Source organism: Stylophora pistillata, chromosome 1 (assembly GCF_964205215.1).
Source record: "Stylophora pistillata chromosome 1, jaStyPist1.2, whole genome shotgun sequence".
Taxonomy (NCBI): domain Eukaryota; kingdom Metazoa; phylum Cnidaria; class Anthozoa; order Scleractinia; family Pocilloporidae; genus Stylophora; species Stylophora pistillata.
The window spans coordinates 7129097-7156550 of record NC_142519.1 but is presented as its reverse complement, the minus strand read 5'-3'; the positions used below and the strand labels follow the sequence as shown (position 1 = coordinate 7156550).

General features: G+C 37.4%; 2 protein-coding genes across 11 annotated transcripts; one reads left to right on the top strand and one right to left on the bottom strand.

Annotated features, from left to right (window-relative positions):
- Positions 1-6920: 6920 nt before the first annotated feature.
- Positions 6921-18032, bottom strand: LOC111347542 (peroxidasin homolog). 10 transcript variants are annotated; one of them, XM_088734737.1, is made up of 9 exons: positions 17291-17502; positions 16823-16923; positions 15956-15997; positions 14541-14694; positions 13742-14065; positions 12932-13246; positions 10900-11235; positions 8225-8364; positions 6921-7217 (listed from the first exon to the last, which is right to left on the bottom strand). In XM_088734737.1, the coding sequence occupies exons 4-9, from the start codon at positions 14656-14658 to the stop codon at positions 7068-7070; spliced, it is 1383 nt and encodes a 460-aa protein (XP_088590863.1). In that variant the 5' UTR covers positions 14659-14694; positions 15956-15997; positions 16823-16923; positions 17291-17502; the 3' UTR covers positions 6921-7067. The 10 variants fall into 10 exon arrangements, 9 of the variants coding, with proteins under 9 accessions (XP_088590863.1, XP_088590886.1, XP_088590924.1 ...); XM_088734760.1 differs by having other exon boundaries at positions 15962-15997; XM_088734798.1 differs by having other exon boundaries at positions 10921-11235; positions 17291-17499.
- Positions 18033-24680: 6648 nt separating this feature from the next.
- LOC148741051 (angiopoietin-related protein 7-like) lies at positions 24681-26509 on the top strand. Its single transcript, XM_088733189.1, has 3 exons — positions 24681-24800; positions 24991-25365; positions 25958-26509. Exons 1-3 carry the CDS (start codon positions 24719-24721, stop codon positions 26191-26193), a joined length of 693 nt encoding a protein of 230 aa, XP_088589315.1. The 5' UTR covers positions 24681-24718; the 3' UTR covers positions 26194-26509.
- Positions 26510-27454: the final 945 nt, after the last annotated feature.

Here is a 27454-nt window from a genome sequence, read left to right as displayed (position 1 = left end):
TCCATAAGAAAGCTACATCCCTCTCGGATATCCGGTGATGAGAAATCACATTACTAAAGGAGCATTGCGTGCACAGATACGGGTGACCTTCCAACTTCAAAGAGACGTAGGAGTAAAGGGGGAGTGGATATGCTGAAAGAAAAGAGACGAATTACACTTTCGCTCACCTTTTTGTTCGATAGGTATTTTATATCCTTCATAGATGTCTGTTGATAGGAAATAAGTAAAAAATAAAACCAAAAAAAGACGTAACGAAACAAAACAAACAAGCAAATAAACATTAAAGGAGGTTTGCATGCCAAGGAAACCAACCGCAGATTTTTAGAGGGAGAAAAAGAGAGAAAACTTGTTTTAAACCTTCAAATAACCTCTCCGTTCGAAGGGGATTTTACTTTATCACATCCCTCGCAGATTTCCTTCGCTAGGAAATAAAAAGAAAAAACAAAACAAAACAAAATGAATCAAGAAATGACAAGTGAACATGAATAAAAGGAACTGCGTGCGAAGGAAAGTGACCTTTCGACTTTTTAGGGAGAAGAAACGTGACGCAATTTTTCTTATCGGGATAACACAGCAGGCGATGAAATCTCCACTTCAGCGTATGCACGACAAAATGTATTAGAATTTTCGTGATAATTTCATATCTAACTCATTCATGATGGATGGGTTTGAATTTACCTATAAAAGAACTGAAACTGAAACTTTGGTTCTTATTTTAGTCTTGTTTTTGTCTTTACATGGTTTTAGTAAGCGTAAATACACAAGCTAGCTGAGGAAGCGTAACTTACCGTTGGTAAGCACATACTATATATACAAGACAACATCTACTTGATCCTTTTTACTTTAAAAACACTACCACTTTCATCACGTGGCTTAATGCAGAACAGATCTCCTTTAAAAAGAGTCTAAGGTTTTCCTTTTTTCCACTCAGCAAACTTAAGACTTTGTAATCGAGATAAAAATATGAACTTATGAGTTCAACATCAATATTTGGGAGAGGGAATTTAAAATTAACTCAAATTACTTATATACGAAAAATTGGACATTTGATAAATAAGTAATTGCAAATGTAAGGTGCGTGCGGAGAGATGTGCCAACACCAAACTTCAAAGGGAAATACAAAAGGGGATGATTAGAGGAAACTGTTCCATTTTACATGCAGGTTTGATTAAATGTCAAATATTTTCGAAAACCCCCGGCAAGAAACAAAATGATAGAAGAATCCTTACGTGAGGAGGAATCATGACCTTCCAACTTTTAGATAAAGGAAAAAACAAAATTACATTTAAGAAATGTCATCACTCTTTCAGGGGTATTTGCATTTAGACACATGGACTCCCTTGGCTAATTAAAAAAGCACTTCATGCTCTCTAAGCTACAAACTACTCTCACGCAACTTTACTACATGTCATCGTATGCCATGTAATAATTAAAGTGGCAATCTCGGATCAATGTCCACAGGTATAATGAGGCACGCTGTTACCAGTAAAGGAAACGTTGCCATCTTGCAACTTGTTTTAATAATTGAATCTTCCCGAGGCAATGTTTTAATAAAATATGTTTTGTCATTTCCTTTGCGATCCTGTCTTTGCCTTCATAACCAACCCAGATTGTCTTAAATAGACAGAAGGACATTTGATTACTCTTCATTATCAAAATCAAGAATAGTGTGAATCTCTGTTGAAATTTTACTTTTCCCAAGCGAACTCTAAATACCGTGACGTTGAACGATATTTTGTTGATTAGGATTTACCAATAGTTCGCAAGGGGCCCTTATGATCTACTACTAAGGGGCCCTTAGGACTTATTACATAGGTAAATAATGATGCTTTTCGCGTACGCTGACTGGCTGGCTTAGAATTGTTCAGGACGTAGTGTTTACCATTTTGAGCAGCCAAAAAAATATTGTCCCGCATCGACAGAAAGTTTGATTTCTAACCAACGCAATTATGAATGCTGGCTGAAATAATTTTTTTGGGTTCTCATGTGCTATATACCGACAATATAGGCAACAAATGGGAACGGTATATGAATTTAAGCATGCAGTACTGGAATCCTCAAATGTCAGTAGTTGATCAACAGGATCTTCTTCCCACGAACGAAACTTTAGAAGAACAGCTGAGATATAATCATGTTCGAAAACTAACGAAGAGCTCTTTTTTGTTGCGAGTTTTGAACTCCAGCTGACTAAAGAGCTCCAAAACACTCTTCATTTTTATAACTTACATTTTAGTATACCAATATCAACTATTTTATTTTGAACTATGATTGTCGTCATGATATTTTAAAAAAAATATGAAACCTAATTAAGAAGACCACATTTAAGAAATGATCTTCGACTTAGAATACACGAATTATGCATGTGCACTATGGTTTTAAGAACTGGATATGTAAGCCGGTTCCTCGCAGTAATGAACACCATTTAGTAGTTATAATAAGGTCTGAAAAAATTCAGGCCTTTTTATCATGATTTATTTGATTGACACGCCCGAAATGACAGCGATCGAAGGTGTCAATCTGAAAGTTTTTTTTTTTTTTTTTTTTTTTTTCAAGCGTGCTGCGACCAAAGGAATCTTGCTCATGGAATTTTCTCTTTCTTAGAGTTACTAGGAGTATTCAGTTAGTTAGCAGACAAATTATGAGGAAATTCCAAGTAAAATTATTTGTATACCAGCAGGATCAGAAAAGATCCTTCTAAGGATCGTGCATCCTTAGAGCAGAAAAATAATGACATTAACGTCGAGTTTCATATGTGACAGAGTCACTTAGGCTTATTTTCTACTTAAAACATGTTTGTTCTGTTTATTTTATTTTCTGGAATTTTACTGATTTGTCAGTAATCGTAGTAAAGTGTTAATTGTGTTAGTAACGTGTTAATTGTGTTAGTAATTTGTTAATTGTACTATTCCTTTACCTGCCCCTGTCCTGTTGTGCAAGAGTAAACACCCATTTCCCTTTTGTAATTCCTGTTTAATTGCCGATTTCCCTTATGTAATTCCTGTTTAATTGGCCGATCCTAGCCCTTATTTGGTTTTAAGTATTTTTACCTTTTCTTGTATCTTACTATAAGTTACAACCGTTTGCTCGGTAAGTTCAGTTGATTTGTTGATTTCCTAAGAGTGCCCTTAAAGCGGATTCCAAGCCATACTAGCTTTTGGTATGTTTCAGTAATTTATGTTTGTTTGAGCCCTAAGCTTAGCATGTAGTTGTTTCCATTTGTATTTTTGTAGTGATTTTCGGGTTAGAATTTGCTTAGTTTAGCCACATATTCCTTTTATCGTACTACTGTATTTTGTTTATTTACTCCGACCTTTGTCACACAGCATCTAATTTCTCTGCCATATAAACTGCAATTGTTTTCGTATTAGCAGCTGTAATGTTTTGCTTATCTGCTTCCAATTCATTGTTGCTATGATTCCTGTGTTTTCAGTACCAAATTATGGGTTCATTACACTAGTAATTTCATTTTCCCCTTTCACTGTCTTATACTGTATTAGCTCAAGTTGTAATATTAAGCCTAGCTCGTAGTCTTTGTTTAATTCATGCCTTGTGTAGCAATTACTATCCTCTAGTACAGAGAATTGAACGGAAAAGCTGGTTGAAATTGCTTGGCATAAATTTCCAAGAAAAGTAATCGGACTGGGACCTTCATGTTGAAAATTTGCTACGCAAAGCTAGTAGTCGTTTATATATTCTACGCGTTTGTAAATATTTTGGATATCCTAAAGAGCAACTGACTAAATTATTCGATCTCTTAATTATGTCCTTGTTCTTATATGGAATTGCGATTTGGGGAGCGGCATATCAAGGCAAATTTCTTGATCGCATTGACAGGTTTTTTTTAAGCGAGAGTTTAGGTTTGGTTACACCAACAACCTGTCTGTGATAACTGAAGTTATAAGAAACCGAGACAGTAAGCTATGGAAAATTATCAAAGATACTCCTTCTCACCCCCGTTATCAACTATTACCCTCTAAGAAACAGAGATTTTTGCGAAACAGAGGACACTACTTTAGTTACCTGCTGTTAAAAGAGAACGCTTTAAGAGATCCTATATTAATAGGTGTTTTTTGAATTTTATTTAATTGTACTTGATCTTAAATTAATTGTTTGTAAAGTCACACGTATGCTGTGACTACCTGACTATGAATGAATAAATTATCCCGAGGGGATCTTGGCTTTTCATACGTGTAGGAAGCCATCTTTTGTTCATAAATTCCAGGATAATTAGGGTATTTATATGGGAGTCCTCAAAGCCACTGGCGGCTTCTTAGGGGTATTCCTTCAACTCGGCTGCGAGTTGATGTAGATTCCCGTCTTTCTTATCACTGACATTTTTCTCGAATTTTAAGATTATTACAAGTAAATCTGTCCTCCCCGAAAAGCTGTCAAGTTTGTGTTACAGATTGTAACCATCAGATCTTGTCTTCGTATAGAGAAACTCTTAACAAGCGATCGGGTTAAGTTACTGTCAACATATTCAATCGTAATTACCCCGCGTCATACGCAAAAATACGTGTCAAAAACATCTTGTGATTGCCGGCTGTGAGAGCAAAGCGCGTTGCTTCTTGTCGATTACTATGGGGAACAACTGCGATTTGACACATATAACTCTCAAACAGGAAGAATTTGACGTAGCCGACCCTATTAGCATTATCGCAAATCTCTGCGTTTACTCAGTAGTCGCCCGTGTCGAAGTTTATTTGCGAATAATCATGTTATCGCTTTGACCACAGGATAACAAGATGAGAAATTAAGAGTTGTCTTAAAACGTTGTTTAAAAGTGATTATTCGAAAAGCCGATAGAACCAACAAAGTTAATGGTAGGCGTCGGAAGATGCCTCTTTAAAAATCTCCGTTAAATCAGGTCATGATCCACGCAGGCTGTCAAGGGGATCAGGAAGGATTCTGTTTATTGTATTATGTGCAACTTTAGAGGACACACAAACATAATAACATACGCCACGGTGTATGTAAATGATAAATAGTAAATATGATTGAACTCTGATACGCAAATTCCGATCTACTTAATTCCTGTCACACTCGTATTCTATTTGCCGACCCCATTTGAAAGCATGCAAGTAGACAAGAACAGCAATAGAAGTCAAGCCGGAGATAAGAGGTGTCGATTCATTCATAAAATGCGTATTCGGTAGTTTCCCTTCTATTTTTCGAATGATTTTCGAATATTTACTTTCTTACTTAATCACTCTCACCAGAAAGGTGCAGAACACACAACAGAGCGAGGCTCCAAATTAAGTGCGCTCTCAGAGGCACTGTGAGAGTGAAGTGTTCTTCCCAAAAACACAACGAATAGTCCCAGCCAGGTCTCGAACCCTCTCGAAATAGAATCCAGTGCGCTGACCATCAGGCCACTGTGCCTCCCACGAATAACTCGTGACTATGTTTTCACTTTCTTTGTATCAAATAATCCAAAGAAATCAATTATAGAAACCATTAAGGATCATGGGAATCAAGACTCAGATTTGCCGGTGAACTTGAACATCTGTCAAGACATCGTGCGTACACCGTCGTAGACCGACTCAGTTCCGATCTCAAGAATTCTTTTAGCATCTTTCACAATTCAACACGCGGATCGAGATAAACTAGCCTTATCTATAAATTACTATTCATCCTTAACTTAATGCCTTTTTTATGCTGTCTTTAACAGACAAGTTCAAACTTTAAAAAAAGTTACTCAGTTTGATGCATCGCGTTACAAAAAAAAACAACAAAGTTTTCAATTAACAATGGCAACGTATACGACAACGTAAACGGCAACGGTAACGTTAAAGGCAACGGCAACGGCAACAGCAATGGCAGCAGCAGCGGCAACGTCAGCGGCAGCGACAGAGACAGTGACTTAACTGAGCTTTTTCTAGTATTTAGTATCCAACTGTGCTTTATAGAGAACAAATAACGCTCAAAACGAGTATAAATATCTCGCGGTATTTTGTACTCCAGAGTGACTGGTTGGATAGATTGAGTTCGCACCGCGCAAGCGACGAATTGGATTGAAGTTACGAAAAAAATTTAATTAAATATTGATCCAAGTTTATTAGATAAATCGAACGAAGAAAAGCAGTTAGACGACAATGAAATTTCATAATTTTTTTGAAGAAAATAGAAACAGCGCCAATTCCGTTCCGCCTCGCATACTTCTGTCAAGCACCCCCTTAAACAAGTATCCGCGAAATTCGCCCGCACTGAAATAACAATATGGTGTATTGGATAATAAATCTCTTATTAAACGTTTTGTTGTGGGGCTCGTCAAATACGGCACAACTCGTAAAAATACTCAGCGATACAACACAACAAAACGTTTAATGAACTATATGTATTCGAACTTTATTTTTTGGATAATATCAATAATATTCAATGATGTGTGTCGTGGAGCGTTTACACACTCAAAATTGATTTCCTTGCTTATGATATTTTTAATTATTAACAAATAAATTGCTATTTCGTTGCCGTTAAAGTAGAATGTAAGAGGAAGCGTTGCGGCGTAGAATAATCAAAACAGCGATGTATCTAATCAGGGCGTAGTGTACATGGGAACATATACGTAGCAACATGATTTTCAAGTAAACCCACGTTTGATGGGAATTGAGTGCCCGTGAATCGTTGTAGGACGAGAGAAAGCCCTGATTCCCAAACGGAATTACGCAACTGGGTGGGTTTCCTCGGCTAATAAATGTAGCGATTTTGCGACTTTAAGTTAGAATGGAATAGAGGAGATATATTGTAGCAAGGAACTTGTAATGTTGAATTGTCGAAAATAAAGCCTGAATCAGATAAAAGTATACAGTCCAAGATCACTGAGCCAGCGTCTGCGTGCGGGAATTCTGAGCAACGCAAGAGTGAACTTCTGCGAAAATATGCTATACTGAAACTTATGTTTTTAAAATTGATAACACGAAAACAAAATAGTGCAATTTATTTAGCCAAAAGACTTCATGTTGCCATGCGTCTCTTCACTGATAGAGCACAGATCACGTCAAATCTGGTAAGCAAAAAAAGTATCACACGAGCGCAGCCGAGTGAGTCACTCGTGTTCATATGAAACTTCAAATGCCGCATTTCCCGTTGTTATTCAAAATTATTTTCTTTCCATCTCCTTCCATATGATGCCCGTAAGCCTCGTTGTCTATATGAATCACATCAGTAAAGGACTCTCCAACTTGTGGAGGCGGGCGATCGACTATCCTTTTTCCAGCCTATGAAAGATAGAAATATGCAAAATGCAAATGTAGGCATTCTTTAAAGAAATCACCATCAACTACGATGATTTCTACTTCGACCCAGGTTGTTACTGATATTCTTACAAACTGATGTTAGCGCCCGACATTGTACATTCGAACATGAGCACGAACTAACCCCTGATAATGATCCGCATGTAATTTCTCCTCCAAATCCGACACTTGAATCATCCATTAACATGATCACCAACCTCAGAAGCTTTGATTCTTTAAAGAATATTCCTTTTCAGTGCCATGGAAAATGTGATGATAGGGTGCAAAGGGTTAAGCAGAAGAGGTAAGGAAGCCAACGAAAGATGCACTATTTTCTTCAAAATTGTTAGAAACAGTGTGCAGTGTGATGGGAGTTGATGACACTTGAAGTATGTAATGGATAATTACTGAGGCATATGGCCTACGGCCTCAGCTGACTGCAATATTTCTCATAATGCCATATGCCTAAGTAATTATCCATTAAATAATTGTAACCTGCACACTGCAATATTTTTAATAATGCAGCCTGGACACTGCAATATTTTTAATATTGCAGCATGCTTATTTAGCGCGTTTAAATATATTACCCCTGATAATTTCCCTGCTAACAGTAAGGACCGCCTCCGTTTTCCTCATACAGTTGTTTTGTCATCTTCTTAAATTAAAGACTTCAATTGGTGATTTAATGCAGACAGAGAACAATAGAGTTTCATAGGGATCAGTAATTATATGGGACTAACGATGTCAGATAGACATATGAAACAATTTTCCCCCACAACGTTTGGTAACGAAGGGCAGTTAAGACATTCAAATCATCGATTCCTGATCTAGTGAGTTATTGTACGGAGCCCTCCGTGTTAATTTTTTAACTCCTTGAAAATAAGCGCAATTGAACTATAGACCAGTCAGGAATAAATCGATCAGATTACGGTAGTATACTGCAAAAAAAAGTAGAGATGGAGAACATCAAACAAAACGTGTTTTATACTTACTTTCACATGGTGTCCATACCACAAGATCGCACCGATTACAATAATAAGTGCAGATACCCCGACAGCGATTGCAATCATTTGGAAGGTGGAAAGTTTAGCTTTTTTGACCTCTGCACACGATTTGTACTCCAGATGAAGATCTTAAAGAAAAGACAAATCATAAAGACCGACAATATTCATGTATAGGTCTAGATCTCTTTTGACTGCTTCATATCATTGCAATTATAATAAGTGTTTATGGTAGGCAGAGGATAGCGTTGAAGCTCTGATTGGCTACTCAAACTCCGAGAAACTCACGCGGGAATTGCGCCTAAAAGTGTTGTAATCGTTCCATAAAAAATATGTTAGAATCATCAGTTTGTTCTGTATAATCTCACTGTTTTAGTTTTTAAGAAAACAAATATTTTACATCAGTGTCTGTGGCTAGCGGTGGATATTTACCTCCATTTCAGTGAAAAATTATTAAGAACAAGTCTCTGTGAGAATCAAACATCTTGGGAAATGAAAATTTTCAACCCTCCTTCAAATTTTACATTCAGTTAGGCACTCAGGGAGATGCATAAAATTACCCTTTTTAAAGATTGCAGTTTCTTGTTTCCATGGTAATAACGGCTGCTTGTTAGAGGCCTGGCTTGTTAAAGGCCTGGCTTGTTAGAGGCCTCTGAAGCTGAATACAGCATTACAGATTGATACTTCTACTATACATAGCGATGGAGTGACACTGTGAGATATTTCGAATCATCGCAAAACCGTTTTAGAAAATTGTTAGAAAATTTCCATAAGATATGACGAGGAGAGACTTATCACCGGCAATCAATGTTTCCATTCGTGTCTTGAGAAAGAAAAAATAAAAACAAAGTTCGAAATAACAGATTTAATGAAATCATAATGTCATAATTCCACTTTTCAAACTACTCATTATCCTCACGCAAATCCCAACTCGTCACTGGAACGAAACTTCCCATAGTAAATATGTAATCTGGATTGCGTCAGGTCCTCCAGGAAAAAGAACAGCGATTTCATTACGATTATTTTCCATAATTTTCTCCCGGATATCTTGAAGAAGAATGTAACACAATCTCCCGATAATTAACACGAGAGGAGGTCAAAGGTCTCTTTTATCCCCCCATGAGGTAGCCGGCTCACCGGGAAGAAAAAGAAGATCGTTCAGTCCAATAACGTTAGTCTGTGCAGATTATCAAGCTAAAAACTCAGAAGATTGTGCCTGTTGGATCATCAGTGACAGCAGTAATTATATCAAATCTGTACTCCACGGTCAAAGCGAAACCAAAAAGGAACCGTTTGTAATTTTGTAGGCACTTACTACAGCATTTTATTATCAAGGGAAATAGATCTCAAGGCTCAAAGTCAATATAATGTTGGAGGATGTAAGAAAGTTCCTGAAAGAAGCTAAATTTTGGAAACTGATCGTGATAAAATCCCTGTTCCATTTGTTGTTTAGCGGGATGCTGAGTTGTTCCAAATCTCCAATTGCTATTGCTGCAACTGGGTTTTTACATGTAGTACTACCGCTGACAAGTTGCGATTTATGCTCTCATATTCTCAGTGTTTACGAACGTTCAATCAAAGTTTTTCTCTTCTTTCCTTTTTTTTTTTTTTTTTGGCTGTTTTTACTTCAGAATGCGCGAAGATCTGCTGAAATATCGAAAAACTTCCATTTCTGCTCTTCTTCGGAGCGACCGATGGAAACTTAAATTCATGGAGAAATACAGCGTCACGCTATCATGATAGCGTACTTGTTTATGACAAACGACCGGTAATAGGATAGTTTCGTGTAGACCAGCCGACTTTAACATGTTTCAAATGACATAAAAGCATAACAGTCTATCTTCAGACGATTTTGGTTTGCTCAAATTCTCATTAAAGAAACTGCGCACGATTTGAGGTAGTCTGTAGTCATGTCGAGTAGCCCTCCATGCATGAGGGCTGATCAATTTTTTTAAAAGATGACAACCAGAGGCGAGATTTCTCTGCGGGATATTGCTCATGAGATAAATTTCTTTCCAAGCCTTGCACGTTTCATTTGTCTGAGACGTTTGTTGTTGAGAAAATTAGATGTGAATATCGCCAAATTATGCAATAACTGATTTTTGAGCTTCGTTCGCGAACTGCCCCTATGAAAAGTAGAGGTCGGTCAGTAGAGATTTTTTATATATTTAAAAAATAAAATATTATAACCAACTAGGTTGGTAGTTTCAGTTCCAGAATTGGAGAAATTCAGATGAACGTTTTCCCTGTTTTCCCTTACACCAAAAATGACCGAAACTGTACCGAGATAAATAATCTACTGGTGTGTTAATTTTCACATTCCCTCCCAGGGTAAATTGACTTCATCAAAGTGAAGACAAATAATTTCGTTATATATGGCAGAGGTACTAATCTGTAATATTGTATTTAGCTTGAGATAGAGAGATAAACATTTTAGTCTTTTTTTGAGGTTTTTGTATGAAAATGAGGCCCCAGGCCTCGAACAAGAAGCCGTTGTTATCACGGCAATAAGAGCACTGCAACCTTTAAAAGGGGCATTTTTGTGCATCCCCCTGAGTGCCTAACTGAGTGTAAAATTTGAAGGGGGGTTGAAAATTTTCATCGCCCAAGATGTTTGATTCTTATAGAGACTTGTTGCTAACTATTATTGTCACTCTCATTTTTACCATTATTGTTAATGTCCTGACCTTGGTCCCTTACATTGATGAACGCCTCTTTTGATGTATTTGCTCCAGCGCTGTTCTCAGCGACACATTGGTATTTGCCATCATCTTCCTTCCTTACTGCTGTTATGACTAACTGGTGGTGAATTGTTTGATTATTTATTGAAACCTGAACAATGCTTGCCCGTGAATTGGATTCTACAGCATTAGAATTATCGTTCCTTAGCCACTTGATTTTCAGCTTGGGATAACCAACAGTAATGCAATCTAAAGTTACATCAGAACCGACAACAATACTTCGGTTCCTTGGATCTTCAACGATTATTATCGGTTGGTCATCTGTCAAACGAGAGCAAAACGAAAGTGAGTTCTTGAAGCCGGAGAACAAGCTGCGAGAATCCACCAGAATAAACCGAAAGAAGGAGTTTGAAGGCCTCGCATTGACAAGAAAGCTAATTGTAATAATAAAAGTTTTCGCGCTCACTTAATTGTTACAAGTGAAGACTGCTTGTTAACATCTCACACTATCCAGTGTAAGGTCAAGGTGGCCGGATATTGGCCGATTGCTCTTTTTATGTTGCCATTGACGAAACGAAGTAGAACTCAAAGGGAAAAAAAAAAAAAAAAAAAAAGAACAAGGCTATTATTCAGCCATTGTGTTCGAACAAGCTTGGTCAAGAGAGAATTTGCCATAAATAAGAATCAAGAATAACTTGTCTATTTTCGAGTGGCAGGAAAGGAAGCAAAAAACGTTTGTAGCACAAACGAACTGGCGAAACTGGCTTACAGTTGCTATTGTTATTTCTTTTCTTTTTTTTTCTAATTTAAATGTCTTCTGTCGTTTCGTGCAATTCCATTGTTAAACGCTAATCTTTACCTTACGGTATTTTTCTTTTGCTTTTCCGCTTATATTTTCGGTCAGTGGTTACGTTCGTTATGCAGTGATTGTTCAACCTTTTTCGTTTCGCTTAGTTTAGATTCTTCGGTATTTATTTATATTTTGACAATATCGAGCATCCGAATTTTACCGAAGTAAGCTGCATTAGAGTCATCTCTACGTGTGTTTCGTGTATATCTGCACTGCCAGAAATTTGGGACAACATGGCGGAGGCGGTTCTCGTGTTACAAGCAAAATGGCGCCGAAACAGTATAAGAAAATGTATGGGAAAATATTGTTTTTTCAAAATAGCTGTCTAAGAATGGGATATTCCTTCGCTGCGTACTTTGAAATGCAGCCTGCATCGGTTAAAGCAGGTCCATCGCTACGAAAAAGAAATACTCAAATTCAAGCCTACCTTTTCCCAAGGTATAGGAGTAAACTCATAATTCTGACTCCATTTTCCCATACAAACTCTTAAAATCTGCTTCGACAAGGTGGTACAATTCTTTTGTAGTGAGAACAAACTTGTGAAGACTCGCAACTGCGAAGTTCGATATGCATTCTGCACTAGATTCCTTAACTAAATCGCTCGCCAATAAACGGTCGAATATGTTGGCCCACAAATTTTCCTCGAGCCGGGAAACTCTTCGTAGTTTTACAGAGCTCAAAAGCCAAATACGCCATTTTCAAATACCCCAATTTTAGGAAGGAAGAACACGAAAGACAAAGTCCCAGTAACCGTACAATTTGGCCACCATTTTCCTTGTTTTCACGTCTTCTTTTGCCTTCTGGGATAGAAAGGTACCAGGTCTTTCTCTCGTGGGGTTGTACGAAAATAGAAAATTATGTGTTCACTTCACTTCCCCAGCAGCCATATTGAATTGTCTGTAATACGATATACCGCTGACCTTTCGTAACGGGCTTGAAATGTCCCCGATTTCTGGTGATGGTTTTGGCGATATCCCTGGCCATTGCGAAAGGAACGTATTACTGTAACCGCGAAGTGTCTAAAAACACCCTGTGTAAGGGCCCTTTCCATTTTAAATATATTTTTTAATACGTTTGTATCATCTCCGAAAAAAAGTATTACTGTTATCTAATCAAACTCAGTGCTAAGCTGCACATATATAATAGAAATATGATTAAACATCTCACCTAAATCCTTAATGGTCAGGAAAGCCGGGGCTGAAGCCCCTTTTCCCGCCCTGTTATTCGCAAGGCAGTGATATTTTCCACCATCTTCTCTCTGTACTCCTGTTATTACCAGCTGACTATGAATATGTTTGTCGTCCAGAGTAATCACGATGACCTTCATTCTTAGGTCGGACTGTACAGTAAGTGAGGCATTGTTCTTGATCCATGTGATGGATGGCATGGGATGGCCTTTTGCGGTGCAGTTGAAGGTTACGTCGAAGCCGGCAACAACAGTTTGGTTCCTTGGATCTGTCACAGTCTCTGGTTTCAGAAAAGCTGAAAAGAGTGATGCAAAATAGCAATCATTTTTTTAAAACAAAGAATAAATGCTATTCTTATTCTTTCCTGACTGGTAAAAAAAAAACCCACTTTTGGTGTTTCATATCTAAACTTGGGTGTTTGGGGCAACGAACATCGATTTTTTTATAACTATAACCTCCCCGTAAGATTTTCATTCAAATTTCTATCACAAATTTATACTATTATCGCTCCATATGATAAGGAGCGACGCAGATAACCACTGAGAACACTAGAACGCAGCTAATGAGGCGTTAAGTCATCTTCGTTGCTGTTCAGGATTGCTATTGTCTTAGAGCTGAAAAGACGGCTTCTGGCTTGATATTACAATAAAAAATATTACGGAGCTTTATTTTGGAAGCAAGGTTGCTTTTATACGATTTTTGGCCAAAGTTATAGTCAAAGAAAGTATTGCCTAAGATAGCCAGTTAAGATACATATTGAAAAAAAGTTTTTTCCTGATTTGCTACCTACCTTGTAAAACGATTTCGACAGTTTTTTGCCTGCAATATCCCGAATAATCATTCTCTGCCTCACAAGTGTAGTTTCCAAACTGTTCAGAAGTTATCGTTCTGAGCATTAATGTACAGTGTAGTTTTAGCACACTTGGTGTACCCTGCAGGCATTTGGCTCCAGTTGGTCTACCCTGAGGATCATACCACCGAATATATTTGATCCATCTCCTGGGAAATAGCTTGTCATCATACCTCGGCCACGCTATACAGGTCATATTAAGGGCTGCCCCAATAGCAAGCGTGTGGTTAGGTGGGCTGGACGAGATTTTAATCTCAGGTATAACTGGAGCGGAACGAAAGGAAATAAAATGCATTAAGTAAAACAATTTCTAACTCAAAAATAAGGCTAAATGCGCGTTTTTGTTTGGTCGCAATAATTTTGAGAAAAAAAATCCCAATTCAAACAGTACCAGATATAATAAAATTTCGTCCTCTAAATCGCTAATGTCGATCGCATTGCGCTAAGATAATTATTTAATCAGGCAATAAGAACATTATTACCTACAGAAACAGCGAGAATAATGATCAACCAATCACAGCAGTTAACAGCAAACCGATGAAAGCCGAACCTCGTTCGTGGACCTTGTCGCCCGAGGGAGACTTGGGGTATGCAATAGCAACATTACAATCTATTTCAACGGTGACCACATCGTTAGGAAAGACAAATCAATCTACTTTATGATCACCGTACTTTAGTGCAAGAAACAACACGGTACAATATTTTCCCCCTAAAGTCAGATATGTTAATAATTACCAACCAGTTTTAGTATTACACGTCTTGCAAGTGGCTTGAGGAAGATTCAACAGACCGCTCATGACAGAAAGTATCAGTAGGAAAAATCTGGAAACGTGTTCTGGCCGAAGGGTGTTTCCCATGATAATACTTCGTCAAACTTAAAGTTAAAAAATAACCTGAAAAAAAGTATGAAAGAAAGTGTATTTTTGGATCGGTTCTTCGTGCACGGGCAGGCATCGAAGCCTGATCATTAGTAATTGCTCTTTTTTTTGTACATCAGACATTGGTGGAAAAAAATGCGAAGAATTTTGTCAATTACATCTAAATTTAGATTATGTACCACTTTGTCGTAGTAGTAGCAAGTAGGATAAATATGGTAAGAAATACACAACTTTTTTTTAGAAACATGTTTCGGCATGCTTATGCCATCTTCAATCAATAAGTAACTGAACGTGAGTAATTATATAACAGACAAGTAGGTGATTGAAATATTTACAGTATGATGTAATACAAAAGCGGGTACTAATTACAGCGTGACAACAGACATGAAATTAAAGGTGTGAACTAAAATGCTCGAAAAGTGTTATAGTGCTGTAATTGTTTGTTAAGTTCAGGTTTGATCTTATTTATATAAATTGCTTCTTTGAGTTTTGAATCAATTGAGTTGTTGGCAGAATCCAGATTACTAAAGCAAGAAAGGGAGTATTTGTTCTTACAAGAAGGAGATGTGTTAAAATGCTTAAAAATATGCGAGTTTTTACCGCTTTCCGTGTGCTCCTTTATCCTAGTAGAGAAGTGGCGACCAGTTTCGCCAATATAACGGGAATTACATCCCGCAAGTTGTTTTCTTTGTGAGCATAGTAGATTTGTGATTTCGAAATCTCACTTTAAAGTCGGTGGTAGTAGATCCCACGTATATATAAGTTTAAAAAATTGCGAGGATGGACAACTTCTGACGTAAAAATTATAAAAAATTTTAACAAAAAACGTTTCGGTCAGAGACCTTCTTCAGTTATTTACAACTTTTGAAATAACTTTTAAACTTACAACTTTTGAAATAAGCCTCATATATGTATATATAGAACTGATGAAGGTCTCGGACCGAAACGTTATTATTAAACTTTCATAGACTTACTTTCTTAGAATACAAGGGTTACCTGGTATAAATATTTTGCTTCATTAAAACCTCATCAAGTCATTATGACCTGCCCTCACGTAATAAAACTTAAAGAATACTTTTCAGTGCGAGGCACTGAGGACATAATATATCATTTGGATTGGTAATCAATAACAATGTTTCACCCTTGTGTTTCAAAATTCAGACGAAAGTCAGTATCACATGCAAGGGACTTGGGATATAGTTAGCATCTCTTTAAAACTGCGAGACAGAATCATCAATCGATAAATAAAAGTAAGTGATATGCGTCAGATACTAACCTTTACCCTCTTTTGCCCTTCGGGTTGGATTAAACTCGTTGTCTGAAGAATAATCGTGATCACTATTTGTAAATGAGACAGCTCAAATTGGCAGATACGGAAAAACATTAAATCAATGACAACATGTTCTCTTAGACGTGCTAGTTTAGAACTTCCTATGAGGTGGAATGTGGGGAATGTAATATTCTAGAAAATTCCATCTCTTGAAAATTGCCGGCGATGATCAGAATCATTGCCGATAGACCGATAGATTTCTAGCAATGATTGTTGTGGAATAGAAATTAATCTTCAACCTCTTAGTCCTACGAGAGGGATTAAACTCGTTTTTGAAGAAAAAACTCAGTAACATTTGTTAAAGAGACAGTCCAAAGTGGCAAACGAGAAGAACAACTCGACGAGTGACAACAGATTCTTATTTTGAGACGTGTTATTTTAGAACTTCTTATAGGGAAGAATGTAGGTTATTTTAACGAGCGTGACTTTCATTGTAAAAGCCGTCACAATTGGTCTACAAGACTGGCACAATTTAATGACGAGGTAAAAATGCTCTAAAATGAATTAAATTACAAATGTAAACAACTTCAAGTGCCAAGAAGAAATTTTTGGTAAACGATTAAAGTTTTTTTTTTCTTTTTCTTTTTTTTTTTTTTGTAAATGAGCACTGTAATTGAAATCTGTTGTGCAATGGAAGACATGCAATCGACCGCGTTAGAGGACCGATCAGTGTTAGACACTTTCGTTTATCTTTAACAAAGCTGAGGCCAAAAAAAAATTCCTACGATTATGTCACGTCTAGCGGCTTTGGTATTTCTCTCACTTAAGTCTTGACTGTTTACTCAGAGAACTCTCTGCTATCACATAACTTACCAATTAGTCTAGTGATGAATTGCTCGATCTCTTGGATCGGATCCCCTCTTGCTTTGATCCTTCGGCAGTGTCTGTTTTTCCACTATACCAAACTTACAATCCTAGTTCATGCATGTAGGTATGTATTGAAAGTTAAGCCGCATGTATAGGTAGGAGCGGTAGAAATATGTACTTGCAATGCAAAGAAATAAATTCTCTCTACCGTTTGACCATCTCTGACTAAATTTAACATCTTTTTTTGCGATGATGTCATCGAAAAACAAATGGATAGATGCAACAACAAATTCCCGTATAAAACCAATACCTGGGAATTAAATTTAACTCCTTGACATGAAACAAGAAGAACGGAAAAGGGCCTTAAATCACCAAAAATTAGGTGATGTAATAAAATGGAAAATGAGGTAGTGGTTTTATAACAGAGCTTGTGGATCATCGGGGAAACCTGTGAAATACCCCTAAAAAACTTACCCCGTGGATGAGTTATTCGGTGATGATGGAAGGGCGAGTCAGTTCTTACAAGAGCGACGAAACGACTCAAAAATGACTGGCGTCTGTAATGCAAACATATTTTCTTCATTTGCTAGGGTCAGCTGATAACCAATAAAAATAACGGGAGAGAGGGGGAAAATCAGGGCATCGGCTTGAATATTTCGACTACACTAATGGAACTGTTGTCAATAAACATACCTAAAACGACTTACCATTATTTTAAAAGGTGTGACGACACCTCTGGAGTGTAAGGAATGTTGTCACCGTTTGCCAAGCGCTGATTGAGAGAACTCAAACAGTTGATTTTGATGTATTACTTGCCAAGGGCTTTGGCTTTTTTCCTTTGAGAAATTGTGGCCCTGAGACGAAAACTGACTATTTTATTTTGGGCTAATTTTTTCCAGAATGTTGAATTAGGTCAAGTTAAAACCCTTTACCGCTTCAAACTCATCCAAAAATCGTCTGCCATTCCTGAAAACAAATTTCAACCCAGCCCGGAATTGTACAGCAGAAAACGTCATCATGACGACAAAGGCTCAACAAACTTATCAGTGCTTCGCTTTATCACAACTCTCTTTGTTCACTGCACAAAGAAGCACATGTGCTACTTTTTTGAGGGCTGTTTCGTTGTCAGTCGTGAAATGTCGACTTTCCCTGTCCCAGGAATCATCTGAAGCTTCTGAGGATAGTCTTGCATCGGCGATGAATCTTTGCCATGAGGATAAAGACAGACCAGTACGGACTCCCCGTGTGGCTTTTCTGGTCGCGTCGCATTATCGCCTTTAAATTGTATTTTTGCTTGCCGTAAGGGATTTTCCCATTTTTAGAGATGATCAGATGGTATATAATTTTTTTTTCGGAAATGGCTGATTGTGTAGCAAGGTGGATATTAGGAGTTTGTGAAAGCCATTTCTAAGTCACTGCTATCAATGTAGTTACCCCGAGTTGGGATATTAAATGGAATGGCCTGATGCATTTGGTCGATGATCTCATTAACTTTCCCTACGTGCTTTTTACTATCGGTGAATTTAGAGGTTTGAAGTGTGCGCTTTTGTCCAGTTGCACTTTGGTCTCATCTGCTTTTTCTGTCTCATTCATGATGACTGTTGTTGAGTTGCTTCTGTAAGGTTTAAAGCAGAGTTGTTTTTTTTTAACTCTTTCAGAGCCGTAACTTCATTGCGATAAAAAGTAATTTTTGGCTTAGATACAGTAATCTCTGCAAGTTGGGTTATGACGATTTTTCAAGTATTTCTGAAGGGCAATAGATGACTGAAACTGGTGGCATTTAGTTTGATATGAACGGAAGTGGTTCTTTGTAGTGTCCGTGAAAGGTGTATTGGAGACGCATTCGTCTGCGAATAAATCTCGCAAGAGTTGGCCTGATTTTACATTTGTGTGTCACGGGTGCTGGAATGAATTTGAAACCCTTTGAGAGCACGCTGACTTAGCTGTCAGATGGTTGATAGAATGATTTTTGAAGAATTTTCCATTTTTTCTCAGTTTCTTTGCATTGGCTGTAAGCCTACATTTTAAAGTATTTCTACGTTCTGTGTCTTAAGCTGTTTGTTCTGCTTTCGCTGATGTTAAAGTCAGCTTTTTTTCGAGTCAGAGAACACACGTATTTTCCATCTCTTTTGTTTAAAAGTGAATGCTTTGAGGTCAGTAATCTCATTCCTTAATTCGGCTATTTTATCGTTTTTATACATAATGTTCGCGGAGTACTTTCCTTTGTAGAAGGTATTCTGACAGAGAGTTTTTAAAGGCAGATAATGATCAGCTCACATGTAAACGGGTGACAAATCACGTAGACTTCCCTTTCGTCGCCGGATCGCACTGAGAACGGTTTTTCTTGTCCCTTTTTTTGGAACGATAAGCACTGAACCCGGCAGAATTCTTCGCCTAGATCCTTCGAAGTGCACAGATCTCTCGAAACTTCCTGTAGGACTGAAGTTTGCCCGGCGAGTTTGCACAAATCGCACCCGTTTCTACCGCTCTAAGCTATTTGCAGAAGTTCGATGCAGAGAAATACCACCAGCATGGTCTGCACGATGGCTACAGCCTTGAGTTACGTATCAATTGCCCGTCATTTTTGTATATGTTTTCGTAAGAATAGAGTAAAACTCTGTTATGTTTGCTTGACATTTTAGCATGTGAGATTTTTGCAAATTAAACGGCCCAAGAAAAGATACTTCTGGTGCTCGGACAAGATTGAAATTTTACCAGGGTTGGTGAAAGAGACACATTGAACACGAAAATGAAAAAAAAAAAAAAGAAAGAAAGAAAAAACAAATAAATGGGATACGAAAATTTTGATCTCAGGGGCACTTCAGAGTTTCCTCAGTTATAAAGCTTCGAAACGCGACTACGTAAGATAGTTTTTCTTCAGTAGTAAAGTTTTGCTCGGAGTCTTCTGCTTATATGTCTTCAACTATACCTGCAGTCTTCAATACGGTGACACCCGGTAAAAGAAAATGTACAAGTAAAGAGGCTATCGGGCCGGTTTTTGCCTTACAAAATGAAACAGGTACAAAAGTGTAAAAGGAAATGAAGGGAACATTGAAAAAAATATTACTCCGAATAACCCAGGCGTTTGATACAATGTTTTTTTCTGCCTGAGGCTGGACGCTGACATCGAACAAAAGCTAAAAATCTGTTTTGGACAAATTTAAAGTTTCGCAGTTTGATGGCAATGAATAATTATTCTGGCCATGTGAGATGTTTCCATTTTTCTTCTTCTATTTTCCGTCCGGGAATAATTGGAGTATGGATGACTCGCATGAAGCACTATCACAGACTCTGTGCTTCCGATGCAAAAATTTCACGCCTTTGGTAGTCAAATGGAGTTGACGCGAAACGAACATCAGCAAAATATTTCCTTTCGTCAGCGTCTGAGCTGAAACGTGTACTTTTACAGTTGCATTTTTAAAGAACACAATATCCTCCAAGAACAGATCAATAACAACTAAACGTCGGACATCCGATGCGAGAAATAGTTCAGTACCCAAGGAAAGAGTTGGCCTTTTTATTATCTACGAGGGTTATCTTACAGATGTCTCCAAAAACTGAACCCATTTTGGAAAAAAAAAAAATGGGTCTCGAAATCCGCCTCAGCCAATTTTTCATAAGACGTGATTTTAGAACAGGATCACCTTTAATCTGCCAATGTGAGTCTTACAAATGATTATCGCGATTTAGCAAACTGCAAAAGGAGACAGGAAAACCTGCCATGTCAGAGCTCTCATCACAACACGCATGGTCGCTTTTCTTTCGCAAAGTACTTTATTATTGATTCAATTTGTCCATAAGTTTACATATCGCCATGGCTGATCGTTCTCTGTTAGCTTTGTTTATTTTGACATCAGCGGAACGAGTGGTTTAGAGACTGTGGAACGAGTGATTTCGAGACTGTGGAACGAGTGGTTTCGAGACTGCGCAACGATCGATCAGGGGACTGTGATGTCTGTGATATCGCACAATAAAGTTCAGACTTGGTTCTGCTCGACAGGATAAATTAATTCTTCTCAGGGGCAAAACTTTTCACATGCATTAAAATATTTGGGTAACAATGATATTTTTGCAAGCACGTGGTTGGCTCAATTGACAAGCCTTAGATAAACCTCGAGATAAATCCTACTTTTTAGATGCTTTAAAATGCGCTTTAGGTCTTTGAAGTCTACTGATTCCTAGTGTCGTGCCTGAGCTTGTGGGTTAAAGTTCGTTGGTACGGAACTATATTGATACCTGAGTCAGAAAGAATCTCTGAGGCCAAAATTTTTCGATATAAGAAAGCGAATTTTATTCTTAAAACAAAGGAACACCTCGACTGTTGACTGCAAAAAAAAAGAAAAAGGAAATCAATCGTTTTGTTATGTGGTAGGCTTTCGTTGGCTGAAAGGTTAACTGGCAATAAAAACTTTAAACAGATGACCATATCAGTTGACTATATCAACATTATTCTGCTCTGTAAGCGATACCAGGGGAAAAGAAGGGAACTGTTATCAATGAGAATATCTAAACTGACTTTCCATCATTTACAGACAATGCTTTTTCCGGTTCAGAATATTTTTCAGGTGAGATATTCGAGTGCATTTGAATTTCTCCGGAACATCTTTTTCAAAAGCGGCTTTCGGAAAATTTTTAGTTTCGCAGTTCAATGGTGATGATTCATCACTTATTCTCTCAGTATGAGATCTATGGACCAATTAATCAGTTTTTGTTTTCTTTCCAATTTAGGAGGGGGCATTGAGTTTTGCGGTGTCGCGGTGTTAACCCCTCTTTTTTATGCAATTTGCGGTGAAGAACAACTCACATTGCAGTGTTGCAGTGTTCTAAAAACTTACTGAGTAAGATGTTTGTAATCTCAAACCGACGGTGTTCGGTGAAATAAATCATTTTCGGTGTTGCAGTTTATCCTTTAACCCTATATACAACTAGATTTTGACTATATCGCGAAGTTGGTGCAACATTTCTTGCGATGTTTGTTCTATTTTGTTTGCGGTGTTGCGGTATTCAGAACTCCCCATATCCTCCTCAATTTAGGTATAATTGTAGTGGGATACTCGCATGACTACTCTCAGGCGCAGACCATATGCAGTTCGACGTATGAATTCCACGCCGTTAAAATACCATTATTCAAGTTGACGCGAATCAAACAGCTGCAAAGTATTTCCTTTCGTTATTTTGACGTTAAGGGTTATGAGACAAACTAAAACGATTTCCACGATATCTTCCAAGAATAGATCAATACCACTGAAATGGTGGATATAAGATACGAAAAATAACTCATTACTCAGGGAAAGAGTCATCTAAATTATAGTTACTGATCCAGGTCTCCACATTTTGCCCCATTTTTGAAAGAGATTGCTCTCCACTTTTTTCCCTTCTATGGAATTTGGTCAACTTTTAATTCTTCATCTCGTAGATTAGTAAATTTCAATAACGTAAATGAAGGTGTCATCCAACGACATCTTGGCTCTTATTCGAGTCACGGAGTGCAACAGTTTGTTCGTTTTAGTTTCAGTTTTAGGAAACTTATCACCGCGTTTGGAAGCACTTACTCTATATAATACCGTAGAGCGCAAACATCCTGGGCTAAGGAAAAGGGTCCAAGGATTAATTGATTAACTACGATTGGACATTAGTAATAATAAAGACATCACAGCGATCTGCAATAAAATCAGCAAACAACAAAGTTTTACCACTCGAATTTCTGAAACAACGATGACGGAGCTCTGCGTGATATACTGTTCAACAAAGGCTTTATTACAAGACAGCTTGTTAGTTAATTTCCTTGGGTAGTGAGAGATCACTATGAAGCAGATACAAAATTCGAAAGAGTAATACAGCGACATATCGAAAACATCCTGCTAATGAGTACTTGTTTGACGGTAAAACATCCTTCCTGGAAGTCTAAAAGTTCCCTAGAGACACTAAGAAATTAATTGGAGCATTTTTGTGGTAAAACGTAACGTTTTCGAATCTGATGTCAGGACCGCTTAATAATGAGACCTCTGAATAAGTTTTCTTTCGAGGAATATTATGATTTTAACAGTTATCTTTGATAATGCTTCCCTCTGATAACAATTTGTAGACATTACGTACGTATAACTAGACTCAATTACTCACGGTCTGTGCTTGTCTCTTGTTTCTCTGGATAAACATGAAGACGTGATCTCAGTGCAAGATTAATCCTTATTAGTCGGTAAAATCGTTTAAAGTGATTGCATCACCAAACTGTCCTTAATTGTGACCAAATTCAAGTTTTCAGAGTAAATAAGCCGTCTCCCACGATTAAAGATAAGGAAACCTTTAATTTTTGTTATTTTAGTACGGGATTTACACTTTACCGCCTCCCACACAGACAGACAAGAGGACTTCTTTTGTTCTTTTTTTCCTTGAAGAAAAGTTGTTTATTGCTACTTCATTTCTTACCGATTGCAGAATGAGATCAATATTTCTTACTTTATACTTAATCCATTTGCACTTTCTCGATATAGACAAAATGATAATAAATTTTTCAATAGATAAAAACGTCAATGATTTTATAAATGAAAAGGAAAGACAAAGAGAAATTCTAAAAAAAAGTAAAAAAATCAAAGCATATCAAATAGGACATTGCTGAAAAACGTTTATATATTTTGACTGGTACTAGACCGTTGAGACAAAATCCTTTATTCGGAAATGAACTTTGACCCTAGTAACGGGCGTGGACGGTAAAGTGATTAAGCTAAGTTTTTAATCGTGGTAAACAAGCAAAGATAAAACGGGAAAGAGAATTAGAGAAGACTGCTCAAAGCATGGTGTTTTACATCTACATTACAGTGTGTAGGCTGTACTCACATTTTTTTTTCCGAAAGGATCGTTGAAAAATTAATCAGCTTCAACAGCTAAAAGTGTAATGACTTTTCATTGGAACTATAAAAATGTGACACAAGGAAAATCGCAAAGATGCTACTATGTAGCACGACTATTAACTATTCGCTTCTTCGCTTTTTGACTTTGGGTTTAAGGAAATATCAATACGTTATGAGACTGTTTTTGATTCTATCGATTATCAGTTTCGCATCCGTCTACCAATAAAATGTTTCTTTTTACTTCATTTTGATAATCGTAACTACCAGGTATTAGATCGCAACCTTTTTTTTTTTTTTGTTTCATTTTGGTTTTCTTGAGGAATCATCAGTAAAGCCAGTACTATGGGAGACGAATATTGGACGTTATTTCAGAATGGTGAACACCACATATATAAACACCTTCATAAACAAAAGATATCTTAAATTTGGATAGGTGGCATCTAAAAGTGAAGACATAATAGTTGAAATTCAAAAAAGATTCAAAAGGGAAGTTTGATTTCTCCTGTTTACATCCGGCTTTGCTTTTTTGACTCAAAAGTGACTTTTCCTCAGTTCACAAGTTGAACTTTGATTCCTCCTTACTAAGCAATGCAATTCAGATTCTGAGGTAAAAAAGAAAGAATTGATTATCTTCTTTGTTTATGTTTTTTTTTGTAAATGAACGGATGAATTAAGCAGATCATTAGAAGTTCTTAGGAGGTGTTTTCGCCCATTTCTAAAAATAGGGAAAAAAAGGAATCGATTAGGTAAGTGTGTAAGAAGCCCGAATATCTGGCACTAATTGATCAAAGGGGAAACTGGGTGGCTTTTCATCATTACCTTCGCTAGGCCTTCCGGAAGACTTCTCTAAGTTTCGGTCACTTAAAAGATACTTGATTTCCTGATTTGGCAGCTGTGAATCAAAAATAGTTGCTTTACATTGAGCAAAAAAATTTCCTGTCTAAAGGATAGGAAAACATTGTGGTATATAAAAGTACTCGGCTGTTGCAATTTTGACATCATAACTTCGATTCTCTCAGAATATCAACGGTAAGGTAAATTTAATTTTCCCAGAATGTTTTGCTTTTTACCACGTTCTCTTTGCTGTGTGCTGCTTATGGCATTGACCTTGACTCGCCAAGTGGCATCGTTTAAAGGTTAGTACTTACAGTGTTATATTTTTCTGTGTGATAGTTTTATTTTTTGCTTAAAATTAGGATTTCTTCCTATTACAGCACGTGAAGCCAAAGAGATTAAACTGAGGTTCGTTATTACATTTGAAACTTATTTACCGTTTTTTACGTTTTTCTTTCTTTTCACTCGTCACTGACATCTTTTGTTTCACAGCTAATTGTGCTGAGCTGTACAAGGATGGAAAAACAACCAGCGGTGTCTATACGATTGACCCTGATGGTCTAGGTGCCTTCAATGTGTACTGTGACCAGAACACAACTGGAGGAGGATGGACAGTAATCCACAAGAGACTGAACGGCTCCGTCAGTTTTTATCAAAGCTGGTGCAAGTACAAGAATGGCTTCGGTGATCCAAATGGCGAGTATTGGTTAGGACTGGAAAAGATGAACCGCCTTACTTGGAGAAAAAACAACACGCTTCGAGTAGATCTGGAAATTACACGTACTCGTATTTACGCCGAATACGACTTGTTCGAGGTTGAGTCGGAATGTAAACATTATTCGTTGATTATTGGAGGGATCTCTAGAGGTAAATTATTTTTCAAGTCATAACTGCTATGAATAATATCTATACCATGAAATGAATAACCCTTTTACTCTCATGAGTGACCAGATATTATTTGCCCTTTCAATATCTGCTACAATATCAAGCAGACAAGTGACGAGAGTAAAGAAAAATACCAAGTAGAGGATTTCTAGTTGATCCAATACCAAATTCTCCAAAACTAATATCATAAAACTTTTATGGTACGTAGTCGGTAACGAGACCTTGGGAGTTGGGAGTGCAAAGATTACTACAAATAAACAACAATTCAATTCATGAGGATTTAAAAGGCATTCAATCTTTCAATTCCTTCAGTTTCTGTCTGAGCATTTTTTTGCAGCAGCAGCAGCAGTTTCAGGCCGTTGGGCCTCATTAAACTCTTGAAATGCTGACATCACGGCAGTGCAGTTTGTGTTTCGTGATAGCTTTCTTCATCTTGGGGTGTTTTTCTCCTCGGTATAAAAAAAATCGTTTTCGCTTTAAAAGCTTTCCTTGTGTGACAAAAAAATTACATTGATTATATATACATGTGTATATTTTTCCCTTTCTCTCTCTCTTTCTGAAGGAGATGCCACAGATTCTTTACATGGAAATAGCCAGGCCCCATTTTCAACCATAGATAAAGGCAACACAACCTGTACTAAAACATTTGGAGCCTGGTGGTTTCCTAAAGATTCGATAGACTGTGGTTACTCGAATCTCAACGGCAATTACCAAGTGAAAGGTATAAGATGGGATAACTGGTCTACAGACCCCCATGCGCAGGGTACCAAAGCTGAAATGAAGATCAAGCCGAATTTTCCGAGAAAATGATTTGTGTAAAATGTATGGGATCGTATTGAAAAGTTTACAATAAAATCTATTTGCAGTGTACTAGCTGACTATTGCGAGCGAAGGTTGTCCAATAAAAGTGGGCAACGTATAAAAATTTTTGAAAAGGAAATTTTTCCTTCAATAGATAGAAAAAGTTACTCCATTGTATAAAGGTATGAGGTGGGATAGCTGGAGTAAATTCCCTGGCGTGCGAAGATCAAGCCGGATTGTCCACAAAAATAACTTATTTGAAATGTACGAAACTGTATTGAAAAGTTTACAGTAAGGTTTATTTGCGGTATATTTTTTATTCTTTTATATTTTAACTCAAGTAAATGGCCAATGCGTTCAAAGCCAAAGTATAGGGTTCTACCTCATTTACAAATCGACCACAATTTTCCGTTGTCTGTAACCTTATTTATCATAGAAATGACGTCAACAATGTTCAATGAACTTAAGGGCAGCCTTGTGGTTTCAATGCAGAGTTTTAAACCTTCTTTATGTCATTTCTTTGATCAATAAGGTTATAGACAACGGAAATTTGTGGTCGATTTGCTGTTTGCAATATAATTTAATCTTAAATGCCAGCTGTAATGCGCCAGAGTTTTCGGAAATTCTCGCACGCGTGTCATGTTAATTCGAAGCGTTGTCGTTTGAGCTGTTCTTGTTGCTTTAATATGTGTCCTGTGATGACTTCTTCAGTGAAATACCACGATATAATGGATGACAATAGAATTAATTATTCTGAAATGTCATCGTCAGCTAATTTTTAATCTTTATGCCCTCTGCTTCTAAAAATATTTCTACGGGTCGTCTTTCTTTTTCAACTATGCAGTCCGAGAACCGGCTTTCTACTAATGAAGATTTTTTCCTCCGCTTTTTCTGCCGCCACGTCAAGTTCTTCAAAATTTCTCCAAGTATACCGATCGTAAAACTAGGATATTCGTCACTGTCCCTATTTCAGAAATTTTCATTCGTTATTATAAGTGAATTTTTGTCACTGCGACATGGCTAGGATGGCAGAACGTTGCGTTATATATATATCTTATTAACCAAGCGCGAGGGCCGTACTGGGAGAAGATCGGCCCGAGGTCTTGACAGTACGGACCTCGCTGCGCTCGGTCCGTACAAAAAAGACCGAGGGCCGATATTCTTCCAGTACGGTCCCGAGCAAGCTTGGTTAATAAGAGATTTGTTATACGACTGAAGTTCAAAGGGACACAAGTGCGGTATTATTCGAGACCATTCGGGATAGTGCCCG